The 13199-nt window shown below is 44.8% G+C and overlaps 1 protein-coding gene across 1 annotated transcript in view; it reads left to right on the top strand.

The window, feature by feature from the left end:
• The window catches only part of CORIN (corin, serine peptidase), a 159026-nt gene that overhangs the window by 141266 nt on the left and 4561 nt on the right, over positions 1-13199 (top strand). Inside the window, exons 16-19 of the mRNA XM_014466634.2 lie at positions 1244-1360; positions 4144-4193; positions 4340-4514; positions 10095-10366. Of these exons, the coding sequence (XP_014322120.1) occupies positions 1244-1360; positions 4144-4193; positions 4340-4514; positions 10095-10366 (614 nt within the window). The remainder of the gene's footprint in view (positions 1-1243; positions 1361-4143; positions 4194-4339; positions 4515-10094; positions 10367-13199) is intronic.

Genomic DNA, 13199 nt, shown 5'->3' with positions numbered 1-13199 from the left:
ACCCCTGCTACTTGATAAGCGGAGGCTGTCTGATTTCAGTTCTTCTGATGAATTCTCTCTCCCTCTCCAAGGCCAACAGAGGACCTGCTTCCTTTTTCCCACTGCCTCCCAGATTCAGGGGAAGCACCCCCTCCCTTCTGTCTAAAACTAACTCCTCTACCTCTTCTACCCTTTTTTGTATCAGGTGATAAAATCCCCAAAGGTTTTCTTCAAATATGGCTTGCCTAAATAAACCAACTGATTTATGAAGAATAGGATATTTTTACACTAAAACCTAAATACTTTGAAACCTAAGGTTTTAAATCTTGGATGTAGTGTAACCATATTTATTTGAATGATTGAATGAGACAATCACAGGACAATGTTGGCGGAAGTTGAGTGAGAATGTGGGTCAGGAACAAAATAATGTTGTCTAACTCTTGTCTCTGTTTTTCAGGGTCCTTCCCAATTTTTAGTGCATAAGGATTTTGCAGTATGTTAAAATAATTCTACATACAATCTTATACCATCTAAGTAGACACTGAATGGCCATTTATTCTCTTTAGTTATTACTTATTTTTATTTAAAGGTATTGCTACATTGCACGATAACATTGGGCAAGAAAAGAGAAGAAAAAAAAGCACCCAGCCAGATAAATTTCATTTTACTTTTGACCCCTGTTTAAAGTTGCTCTTGTATTTTAGATATTGGAATTTTTACATCGTATATGTTAGAATTCTAACACCTCACCAAGTTCAAATACATGTCAGCAGACGGAATGACTAAAACAGCTGTAATAATTTGGAATTTTTTTTTTTTGCTTTAGTAAACTTATAGTAACTTCCCCTCTTGCTGATCACATTTCATGCCAAATTTCAAATACAAATCCCCCTCTTGAAATATTGATTTATAATTTAATGCTTTTTTTTTTTGGGAAAGAGAGTAAGTGCCAAATAATGATACTGTCTGGCCCAGTAATGGCGAACCTATGACACGCATGTCAGAGGTGACACGCGAACTCATTTTTTTGGTTGATTTTTCTTTGTTAAATGACATTTAAATATATGAAATAAATATCAAAAATATAAGTCTTTGTTTTACTATGGTTGCAAATATCAAAAAATTTCTATATGTGACACGGCACCAGAGTTAAGTTAGGGTTTTTCGAAATGCTGACACGCCGAGCTCAAAAGGTTCGCCATCACTGGTCTGGCCAAAGATCACTGTGGTTGGACTGTTTAACTGGTCTTTACCCTTCATTCAGAGAACCGTCTGTGACCGAATTCATACAGGAACAGGAGCAAGACCAGCAGTGGCTGACGTTACACTCCGACTGGGAGAGCTTCAATCGGAGCACTTTGCATGAACTGCTGGTGAAAGGGTAAGACACCCTTCCCAAGAGCTAGCTGAGTCGTGTGCATTATGGAGTGAGAGTCTATCATCCGGACCCTTTCTCTCTTTCTCACTTGAGATGATGCACATTTGTCACATCAACAGTGAGTTTCCACAGAATGGCTGCTGGCCTTTAACTTCAACATCGCTTGGCTTTATTTTTTCTTTCTAGATATAGATTTTTCTCTCTCTCTTGGCTAATGATGTTTTCCTTTAATGATGATTACAGAAACTATTGTGGTGAAGGAGAAGGAACTTGCAATATAATGTTGGAGTTTATTTTTCACTTCCTACTTGAAATGAATTCCATGTTTGCACTTCCTACCAATGCTACATGTAACTAGTTAACAAAGGGAATTGAAGTAATGAAAACTAATAAAGCTTGGAAGGTCTGAGAAAAAAATGGACATGGGATGGAATTAGAATCAAGTAGCCTTGAAAGTGCGCCTGTGGAAAATTGCCCCTACGAATAATGGCATCTTAAACAGAGCCACCTCCCTTGTCTAGTCTGTAGGAGAAAGATAAGTCAAGGAAGTTGATGCATATTACATTACTAGAAGTCCCTCAGCCTGGCCTGTGCCCTCTTGCAATCTGGGACCCCTTGGGGGATGTCAGACTTCCGGTTTCAGCCCAATCCTCACAGGCCAGGCTGAGGGACCCCACAGGTGCAAGAATCCATGCACCAGGCCTCTAGTATGCATATAAAATCTTTGGTTAATCTCCCCCCACCCTCTCCGCTCCCCTGTTCCCTCTGAGATTCATCAGTTTGTTCCATGTTTCCATGCCTGTGCATTGAGCGTCTGACCCCTGGTGGCCAGTGTGCATCATAGCTACCAGTCAAATGGTCAAATGGCCACTTAGGCTTTTATATATATAGATAGGGACATACCTATAGAATATGTAAATAACTTGCTCAAAACTCAAAACTCACTGCTCGAAGATGGGAACGGATAGCCTCTCAATTCAAACCAGGTTCTGACCCCACAGCTTTGAATAAGTCCGAGGGAAGACACTGCTTAAGAATTCCAAAGAAGAAAACCAAAGGTGGGCCATTTTTCTTTAGAATGTCTTGACATTTTCCCCATAGACCAAACTCTGCAGCCACATTTCTGAATATTTGTCAACTGAAGTACTTCCTCTAGAACAATGACCTGAATCTTTCAATAGTGTGATATGTTTCCCCAAACTGGGAATGCTGGAGAAGCCCTCTCAGGTCAAATCAATAAATAAAATATCTCATTCTGAATTGGGAGTTGGTAGAACTGGCTTGAGTCCTGGCTTACTAATTAGATGTGGGATCTTATATATATAACCACAGTTTCCTATAGTATAAATAGTTGAGATGGATAGTCTTTGGTGTCTTTTCCTATTCGTATAAGCTATGGTTTTGGATCTAACAAATAGCAATTAATTATTGAGCGTCTCTTCCATGCCAAGTTCAGTGCTAAGCTTTGAGGGGATTCGTATAAGCTATGGTTTTGGATCTAACAAATAGCAATTAATTATTGAGTGTTTCTACCATGCCAAGTTCAGTGCTAAGCTTTGAGGGGATATAGAAGAGAATTAGGGGGACAAGGACCCTGGTCTCAAGGAACATACATTATATAGGTGGGCAGATGGGCTATAAGCTAGGAAGAAAAGAAGAAGAAGGAGGAGGAGGAGGAGGAGGAGGAGGAGGAGGAGGAGGAGGAGGTGGTGGTGGAGGAGGAGAGAGAACTTCAGGTTGTGGGAAGTCAAAAAGCAATGTACTTTTTATGTATTATGTAATTTGTTGTATACAAATAATTACACAGATCTCCATGCAAATTTAGCAAGAAATGAAAATACAGTAAATCTTCAAAAAGAAATGTAGAAATGACACATGTAGGGATGGATATATACTTATGTATGTATATGTCTATACTTTTTTTTCTGAGAGGTCTAGGATTCTAAGCACATCATGATATATCTAACAGTCCCCCCACATTTTTTTGTCTTTTTCATTTGCACTGTAAATAAATGCTTCGTGGTTGGAAGGAGCTTTGTGATTAAAACTTGATGTACCCTACACTGAATTTTCTGGTGCAGCCACATTGATAGGTGCTGAAACATGGCCCATGTTCTTGCCTTCAAAGGTTAGCTCCAATTTTTAGAAAGTTCTTCTCCTGAGCCCACACTTCCTATGAATTCTACCATTAGTCCTGACCCTGCCATCTAGAGCTACATGGAATAAAGTTAACCCCCTTTTACCTGTCAGCCAGTCATAGATCCATAATCTAATAGTCTTGACAAGATTATTTGACAATTTAAATATTCAGGGTTTTATTTTATCCATTCTCTAACTTTTTAAAGTAATATTTTATTTATTTCAACCTAGTTCTCAAATTTTTTTGACATACATGCCTCTCCATGAGCATAAAAATCTAACATGGTCCCCCTCACTGTAGATTCTAAGAAGCAGCCCAATCCTCCCCCACTTTCTCCTCCCTACTTGGAAAATCATGGTTTGAGTTCATATTTGGGTGGTTTCATCAACCAAGATGAGGTGGGAAACTTTGCTAACAATAGCTTCCCTTCTGACAAATGCGAAATTTGATTACGATGATATTAAATAAACTAGAAAAAGTACACGTCCTTTGCACACCCCATCCCAGAGGTGATTCTGACAACAGCCCCGCCGTGAGAATTGACCTCAGGCAAGGTTGGAACCTATGGCTTGTTTTTCACGGGTAGTGTTTGAAGTGAACAATGAATGTAACTTAATATTATACCATTTTATGTTTCCAAATCCAGGCAGTCTTGCCACAGCAGAAGTAAGATCTCTCTTCTGTGCGCTAAACAAGGTGAGATAATGAATTATGTCCCAGTGGGGCATAAACTTTATTTAGCTGGGTTGGCTCAGGGGAAAAACGATCCCTTGCACGTGACAGCGTCTAGCTGGGTTTGGGGGTGAGTCACACACGCCTCTGCCTCTCCTGCTTCGTGGTAGACTGTGGGCGCCGCCCTGCTGCCCGAATGAACAAGAGGATCCTCGGGGGCCGGACGAGTCGCCCTGGAAGGTGGCCCTGGCAGTGCTCCCTGCAGAGTGAGCCCAGTGGGCACATCTGTGGCTGCGTCCTCATTGCCAAGAAGTGGGTCCTGACTGTCGCCCACTGCTTCGAGGGGTGAGCTGCACCTTTTCTCCTTTGCTTTGCCTGGATCTGGTCATTTTGTCACCTGGGTTCTTAGTGAAGCCCCTTTCAGCGCAAAAGCCACCGATGATCTTCTTCCCGGGTCTCTATCTGCTTGGGTTTTTCTGCCCTCGGTGTTGTCAGCCTGTGTACTGTGTGAAGGATAGATCTTGCTTATGATGTATGTCCTAAAGAGGGAGGGGTAGGAAGTTTAGCGGATTGACTCCCCGGCCAGCATTGGTGCCTTTTCTAGCCCTTTTGAATACATCAGATACATGTGGAGTGAAAGGGGGGACTTACTCAAGGGGATACTACAGTGAGGGGAGGGTGCTGGAGGAACTGGTGAGGACTTTGGGAAGCAGAGTTAAAGGTACAATCTGTGTATTAGTCGGGGTTCTCCAGAGAAAGAGACCAATGAGAGCGAGAGGTTTACTTTAAGGAGTTGGCTCACATGATTGCGGAGGCTTGGCGAGTCCAAAATCTAACGGGGTTGGCCGGAAGATGGGGTAGGATTGCAGTTCACGCCCAATGGCCGTTGGCCAGGTGGATTCCTTCTTGCTCAGGGGAGACTGACTTGTTTATTAGGCCTTCCGTTTATCGGCCGAGGCCTACCTACATTATGGACAGTAGTCTGCTTTACTCAAAGCCCACTGATTTCAATGTTAATCTCAGCCAAATACACCTTCACCGAAAAATCCAGAATCTTTGACCAAATACTTTGGCACCATGGCCCAGCCACATTGGCACATAAATTAACCAGGACAATGTGCCTAAAGGAGCAGAAAAGGAAGACCAAGGGAATACCTACCCCCAGCTGACAAACATTACTGCGAAAGGTCCTCATGTGATCCACCTGTCTGTTATGTCAGGAGCAAGAAACCCAAACCGAGCAACAACAAAGAAAACCCCCAAACATGCATTATGCTCCCAGAAGATCCAGGGGTCAGACACCGGGAAGGACATAGCTGGTGCACTTTGTCTCTGCTGGGCAGCAATGTCAGCACCAGCTGGAAGGTTCTGAGGCGGGGGCGGGGGAGCTGCGCTCTCCAGGCAGCGCTGCCAGTGGGCAGGGCCTTCGTTCCTCCCCACGTGGGACTCAGCATGGTGACTGACATCTGGGCACAGTGAGCTTCCCAAGGAGGGAGCCAGGAGGATGCGATGCCTTTTGTGACCCAGCCTCCAAGACATGCAGCACTGCTTCTGCTGTGGGGCTGGTCAGAGCCCTCCAAACCCCACCCAGATCCAAAGGAAGAAACACAAAACTCTCTTCTCCGAGGGAGGAGTGTCAAAGGATTCGAGGACATTTTTTCTTTTAAGAGAGAGTGAGGAGAGAGAGAGATTGATTGGTTGCCTCCTGTACTGCCTGACCAGTGGTCGAACCTGAAACCTGGGTATGTGCCCTGACCAGGAATTGAACCTGCCACCTTTTAGTTGTTCCGGATGATGAGCCAAACCACTGAGCCACCACACTGGCCAGGGGGAGGACATTCTTTTAAATAACCACCATACCACCAATTTTATTTTTAATAATTTTACTTTATTTAAAAGTCATAGTAAGCAATAGCAAATTTTTAAAACAAATTAAGTCACAGTCCTATCACCTAATGGACTATTTTCATTTGCCCAGGTTAATTTCTAAAAAAAAAATGTAATTTCATTTTTTTTGGCCTATTATTGTTTTTTCTCAAATTCGCCACTTACTGTGTGACCATGGATCAACTCATGAACTTCTCTGGGCCAGTTCCCTCCTCTGTGAAATGAAGGAAATAGCAGTCACAGGGGTGGTGCAGCCATTAAGTGAGCCTCTGTAAATCCCTGAGAACCGTGCCTGGGATTAATAAGTGAGACATTGATAAAGGTCAACTTAAAATAAAAATTATTACTGAAATCATGCATTCTCCCTTTTCCCTCAGCACTATGGCCCGAGTATCTTTGCATTTTGCTAGCACTGTCTTTCTCTCCTCTCACACTCACCTTCACTTCCTCACCCTCCTCACAGTACCCCCCATCACAGTCTGGTGAATGCGCCGGCACAGCTATAAACATACATTTCCCCCAGGTGTCATTGCTTCCTTTTACAATTTGGAATCCCACTCTATACTTGTGTTTATAAGGTGACTTTCTCGTGTAGCAATATATCGCCAGCATCCCTCCAGGTCAACTGACGTAGCTCTAACTCATTCTTTCCCAAAGCTAAATGATATTCTATAATATAGATTTACTATAGCTTTTTTTATTACTATTCCACAGTTGATGGACATTCCGGTTAGTTCCAATTTGCTACCGTTTTAACAATACTGCAACACACCTCCTTATACAAAGCTACTCACCCACTGGTGCTCGCCTTTCTAAGAAATAGAGTCCTAGCACGTATATCCAGTTCCAGGTGGGGGTTACAAAGATGAATACACATTTCCTTCCTTGGATTGCTAACCTAATGAGGTTCCAGACACCTAAACAAATAATTAGAATGTAATGTGATAAGTGATTGTGAAATGCAAATGTGTATATCCAGTTATTTGATCACTCTTTTTGGGAAAGTGAAATATAAAACATCAAACCAGTACCTCCACTGGAGAACATTTAGTATCTAAGACCCTAAATTATTGAGGAGTCTGTGTAGTCTGTCAGGAAATACACGGCAATGTAATTGTTTTGGAAGAAGCCAGATGTTTCCGGATGTCTTTTCCAGGTCTGATTTATAACTCCAGGGTAATTAGAAGATTAGACTAGCAAGAGTACATTCATCAAAAGATGATTACCTAAACGAATCCAACAGGTCTTTAAGGGAAACACATTCTCCACGTGCTAGTTCACCCAGGTTCAGATCCAATGTTTGTTGTTTCCGTATGTGGCGTCCAAGTCTCCTCTTTCAAGGACGGATCTGTGCAGTTAAGAAGAAGCCTTGCAATAGAGAAGAAATATGTGTTTATAATTAAGGAAATGGGTAAGATATCAAAGGCCTTGGTAAAATTTTATGGAACACTAAACTCAACAGAACTGTCAAGAGGGGCCTGGCTTGTCCATAAGAAACTAGAAATGGCCCAACTTCAAACAAACCTTCGTTTGAATGTGTGCTAATAACTCTGATTCTATTTTACAGTCTCTCCAGTGGCCCTGAAAGCTTTTGAGAACTTCTAATTATAAGCCTTACTCTCTGCTGGAGCCATCGATTGCTGCAGTTAATGGGATTTACTTCATATCCTGATCCCATACTTTGCCAATCCCAGTGTGACTCATCTGTAGGTCTCCTCAGGCCTGTCTCTGTTAATTATATTGGTGGGGAAAAAGCCACAAATTTGTTTTGCTCTTCCATGGAGAGGTCTTTAAAAATCCCCAATGAAAATTAAAAACATGAGATGCTAAGCTGATCAGATCAAGTTCCATATGCCCTAATAAGAATTCAACAGTTGTAAGGGAGAAAGACTTTGCCTTTCAGGGGTAATGGAACAGCAATTTTCCTGCCTTCTTCTGCATCTGAGAGATGGAAGGATGACCTTCCTAGGCTGGCAAACAACTAGTAATTCTCAGAAGCATCTGATTTCTCTCCAGGAAACCCACATGAATAACTATCATCCTACTATCCTCCTGTATAATAAAAAGCTAATATGCAAATTGACCGAATGGTAGAATGACTGGTCACTATGATGCGCACTGACCACCAGGGGCAGATGCTCAATGCAGGAGCTGCCCTGTGGTGGTCAGTGTGCTCCCACAGGGGGAGCACCGCTCAGCCAGAAGCCCTGAGCCGGGCTCACGGCTGGTGAGCACAGTGGTGGTGGCAAGAGCCTCTCCTGCCTCCATAGCAGTGCTAAGGACCCCTCAGGGGATGTCCACCTGCCAGCTTAGCTTCCTGCTAGGAGCGGACCTAAGCCAGCAGGTGAACATCCCCCGAGGGGTCTCAGACTGCAAGAGGGCACAGGCTGGGCTGAGGGGATCTCTCCTCCCACCCCCCGCCAGTGCATGAATCTCATGCACCGGGCCTCTAGTGTGACCATAATCGCTACCCCTGCTAGGTCACCCTTGTCTTGACTTCTCTAATAAGACTTTTGTTGCTTGTCTGCACTTCTTCCCCCATTATCTCAGCCCATCAAGGAAATGTGGTCTCCTCATCTCCTTTCTCTCTCCAGCTGATGAAGTGCCCTGGGCTGGTCACTTCAGCCCCCTCACCAGGACCTTCAGCTTCTTTGTTCCTAGATCTTTCTGCCATACACACTGGGCAGACCTGTCCCAATCTCAGTCCTTTAATATACTCGGAAAAGAAAGTGAGAGATTTGACTTTTCATACTGAACCCATGTTGTGTCCTCAGGGTTACTATTTTTTATCTTCTAGGTGCTTATGAACTATGCCAGTAATTCACAGTTTGTTTATTTTCATTTTATCGATGTAACGGGGTTGATCCATTCCTTTCAGTAATAATGCCCAGTAAAATGGGAATTTTCCATTTTATATCCATACTTCCCCTGGGGTGCTGTTAGTTAGCATCAGTGGAGAGCGAGCCAGTGTGGTTGTCAAAAGCCCTTGGTAACTGACCTGACTCTCTCTCCCCACGGTCCTGCCCCCTGTGGAGGTATTCTCTGCCTTCCTTCCCTTTTCAGTGGAAATGTCTGGGTCTAGAACATAGCAAGCAGTTGGCCTAAAATATGGGCCGACCCATAGCTCCTGGGGCTTGCTGAAACTGGGCGCTCTTCTCTTTCCAACCTTCATAGTTACTTCTTTGTTTCTTCTAGCCTTGCAACTACCTATCCATGCACTCTGCATCTGCACTGAGCAGGGTTCTGTGGTCTCTTGCTTGGGTGGGGTAGGTATGACCTGAGTGGTCTGGAAAAGATCATTCTGACATCCAGAACTTCTTTCTCCCTTGAACAGTCAGAAGGTCGGGTCACACCAGGCATTTCAACATGACAGCAATTAGCAGAACTGAGAAGCGATGGCCCTCCAGATGGACAGGCCTTGTGGTCTGACTTATTGACGCACATCCAGCCCCTTCACGCATTTCCTTGTGGGTCACCCTAAAGTCATTTCACTGCATGTGTCACAGAGAATTCTTTAGAAATACCAAGGGCAGAGCCCACTATTAAAAGTAAGACATTTGTAATATTTATAGAACAGCAATGACGCTGTTGCGTGATATTTCCTAGAACAAATTTGGTGACCTTTAAACTACCTCCACATTGCCACTTAGCTATGCTATTTCTGGAGTAAGATAAAATAGGGTGATTTCTATTACAGGTGTTCATTGTAAATATTCATTCTTTTCCTAAAAAAGGGGAAATATTTGAGATACTAAAGCAAATCAAAAAGGGTAAAAAAGGGAAAGTTTGTGCTCTCCAGAAAAGATAGAGAAAATCTCTGACGTTGGCTAGCTGCATGAAGCACAAATGTGCCATTTTCATGTCTAAAGTAGATTGTGGCAACTTGCAAACCACAGTGACTGGTTACTGTGCGCAGCGACACGGTGCCTGCCACCGTGTAAATTCCCCTGCCTGCTCCATGCACCTGAGACCCGTGTGACGCTGAGCTTTCTCTCTGGAGAGGTTAAGAGGCCAATGGCTCCTGAATTACTCTTGCAGGAGAGAGAACGCCGCCGTGTGGACGGTGGTGTTTGGCATCAACAATCTCGACCACCCGTCGGCCTTCGTGCAGACCCGCGGGGTGAGGACCATCATCCTGCACCCGCGCTACAGCCGCGCGGTGGTGGACTACGACATCAGCATCGTGGAGCTCAGCGCGGAGGTCCAGGAGACCAGCTATGTGCGGCCCGTCTGCCTGCCCAGCGCGGAGCAGGCCTTGGAGCCCGACACGTACTGCTACATCACAGGCTGGGGCCACATGGGCAGCAAAAGTAAGCCGGTGGGCGCAGCGCTTTGCCTTTCAGCTGGTCACGGAAAGACCCCGAGTTACTCCTGAGCCTTTGGCAATAACCCCCCATTTCACTTCTAAAAGTATAGGCACAGCCCGGCCAGTGTGGCTCAGCGGTTGAGCCTCGACCCAGGAACTAGGTACTAGGAGGTTTGCGGGCTCTATTCCCGGTCAGGGCACATGCCTGGGTTGAGGCTCGATCCCCAGTAGCGGGTGTGCAGGAGGCAGCCTATCATTGATGTTTTTATCTCTCTCTCCCTCTCCCTTCGTCTCTCTCTAAAAATTAATAAACATATTTTTAAAAAGACTTTCATAAAAAAATACATTTTAAAAAAGTATAGGCACAAATGGTACACACTCCCCCACGCAAATGATAGATGTTAGCTATGGCACTCAAACCTGCCCAGCTCAGAGGCAGCCTCAAAACACTTCTCCAGCAGAGACTCTCTCCAGGGAGCCAGTGCCAATGCTTTGGCGCTGCCAAGCTGCTGGGGTCCAATCCCAGCGGGTCCAGGGGTCCCCAAAGGTATGGACGGAGTCGGTGAAGAAGGAATGACACGAAGACAGCCTTCAGTTGATCAGCAGCCTAGTCAGGACCTCTAGCCAGGATCTTCAGCCAAAGTTCTGGTCGGAGTTCTGGTTAGGAACTGATCAGGATCTGATGTTTATTGTCTTGTTACATCCGTATTTATACCAGCCGATTTTAATCCTATCAATTTCTATTACAAAGGTTAGGGCATTTCTTATCTCCATTCCAGGGAGTAAAGATTATGTAGCTTAACTACCCGCCTGGCACTTAATTAAGGGGTTGTATCCCCTCCCTAACCTCAGGGAAAAATCCCCACCTGGGGAAACAACCTTTCTCAGAGAGGTGACCTTGGTTAAAACACATGGTGCTAAGGAGAGCAAACATATTAAGAACAATATGCTATATATGCCAGGTCCCTTGAAACATATGCTGTGCAGATGTTTCTTTCCTGCAGCGACTGTGTCAAGCAGCAAGGATGGACCGGCTTCTGGCACCAAGCCAGATGAGACCTGTCAGTCATGCCTGTGACCCGCCTCCACGGGTGGTTTGCACTCTGCAGGCCAATCACCTGCGCCTGTCTAGCGGTTAGGCATTCCGCCCTGCAGCCTAGGGCTGGGCCCAACTTCCAGTCCTGCCTTGTGATTTGGTCTTGTCGACCTTTGTAAGACAACCAGGAAGTCCTGCTCCAAGGAAAACTGGTTTGCTATTTGCCTCCTTAAATTGATTAAAGTAGTTTGGCTCCCTAGACCAGTGGTCGGCAAACTCATTAGTCAACAGAGCCAAATATCAACAGTACAACGATTGAAATTTCTTTTGAGACAAATTTTTTAAACTTAAACTATATAGGTAGGCACATTGTTATTAACTTAATTAGGGTACTCCTAAGGCTTAGGAAAAGCCAACTCAAGGGGCCAAAAAGCCGCACGTGGCTCGCGAGCCGCAGTTTGCCGACCACGGCTCTAGATGATTTGAACATACAAAACATAGAAATTGAAACATTTTTCCTACTTACTCCCAGCCCCCAAATGGGCCCTCCATTTTGCTTGACCTCTTAGGGTTGAGAATATGAATTTAACCCACGAGACATTTTCTTTCCAAGGCCACTCCGTGTCATGGGTGTGCGTGGCTCTCGGGAATGGCGATGCTGATGGCTGTCCTGTGAGCCACCTTAGCAGCCGCCAACTTGAAGGCCTCTTTTTTTTTTTTTAATTTTGTCAGATAAGTGTTGAGCTAGGTTGAGTTTCCTTTCTATAGGGTCAATTGATGACAAAAAAGAAAAATTCAATAGACAGAAGTAAGTCAGTGATATCTGAAAGGCTCACGTGTAAGAACATCAAAGGCAAGGTCAGACATGTGATGTCACCGTCCCTGGCACCTTGCTTCCTAAAAGCTACAATTAGTACTGCAGTAGCGATAAGAGCTGAATGTACGTTCTATTGCCTCTCCTCGTACTGCTCCCACAATATCCACATCAAACTGACAGCAATCCTGTACTATATCACACCTGCCACAAATACAGTGCAGCGTGAGGAGCAAAGATGTGGATTCGGTGAGAAAGCCTGACTATACAGGGAAACATAACAGCAACCGTCTAACTTCTAGGACTATTGTAACGAGTACACACAAGAGGCCTCGAGAATGGCGAGGGCGGTGCCTGGCCTGCTCTTAGTACCCCATGCATGTTAGCGATTGTTCTTATGACCGTTCTCTGACAACTCCTGGAGCTTTCACTGTCCTCATCACACTGATTTTTCCAAACATGATTCCTTCTCCCAATCAGGTCCCCTGTGCATTTCCACTGCATCCCCATCCCCATTTGTAGAATGGCGAAGCAACTACGAATTCATGCTTCGAGAAGCCATTGTCCTCTTTTGAGAACTTTCCAGAAAGATGGAATTCACACAGTCCCCTTGGATGCTAAGGGACGGCTTTGTCCCTGTCAACATCTCTCTGTCATGTCCTCTAGGATGAAAGGTTCTGACCTCAAATAGTGGCCCCCATAGCGCATGGTCTCGTGGTGAGACACAGGCGTTAAGCCGAGGAGAGGGCGGGCCCTGCCTGCTGGAGGCGCCGGGTGTGGTCTGTGGCAGAGCTGGCAGCCTCCTGTCTTGGGCAGAGCCGTGGGGTGATCACTTTCCATTTCATTGCAGTGGCTGTTGGTTTTATTGGGGAAAGTGTGAGCCAAGTTACCTACCCGGGTGACTTAACCACTCTGTGCCTTGCTTTTCTCAATACGACGAAGGGGTTTGACTGGAGGATTGCCATCAACCCTTCTAATTGGAAAATT

Source organism: Myotis lucifugus, unplaced genomic scaffold (assembly GCF_000147115.1).
Source record: "Myotis lucifugus unplaced genomic scaffold, Myoluc2.0 scaffold_349, whole genome shotgun sequence".
In the NCBI taxonomy this organism is placed as follows: domain Eukaryota; kingdom Metazoa; phylum Chordata; class Mammalia; order Chiroptera; family Vespertilionidae; genus Myotis; species Myotis lucifugus.
This window is presented reverse-complemented; position numbering and strand designations above follow the sequence as displayed.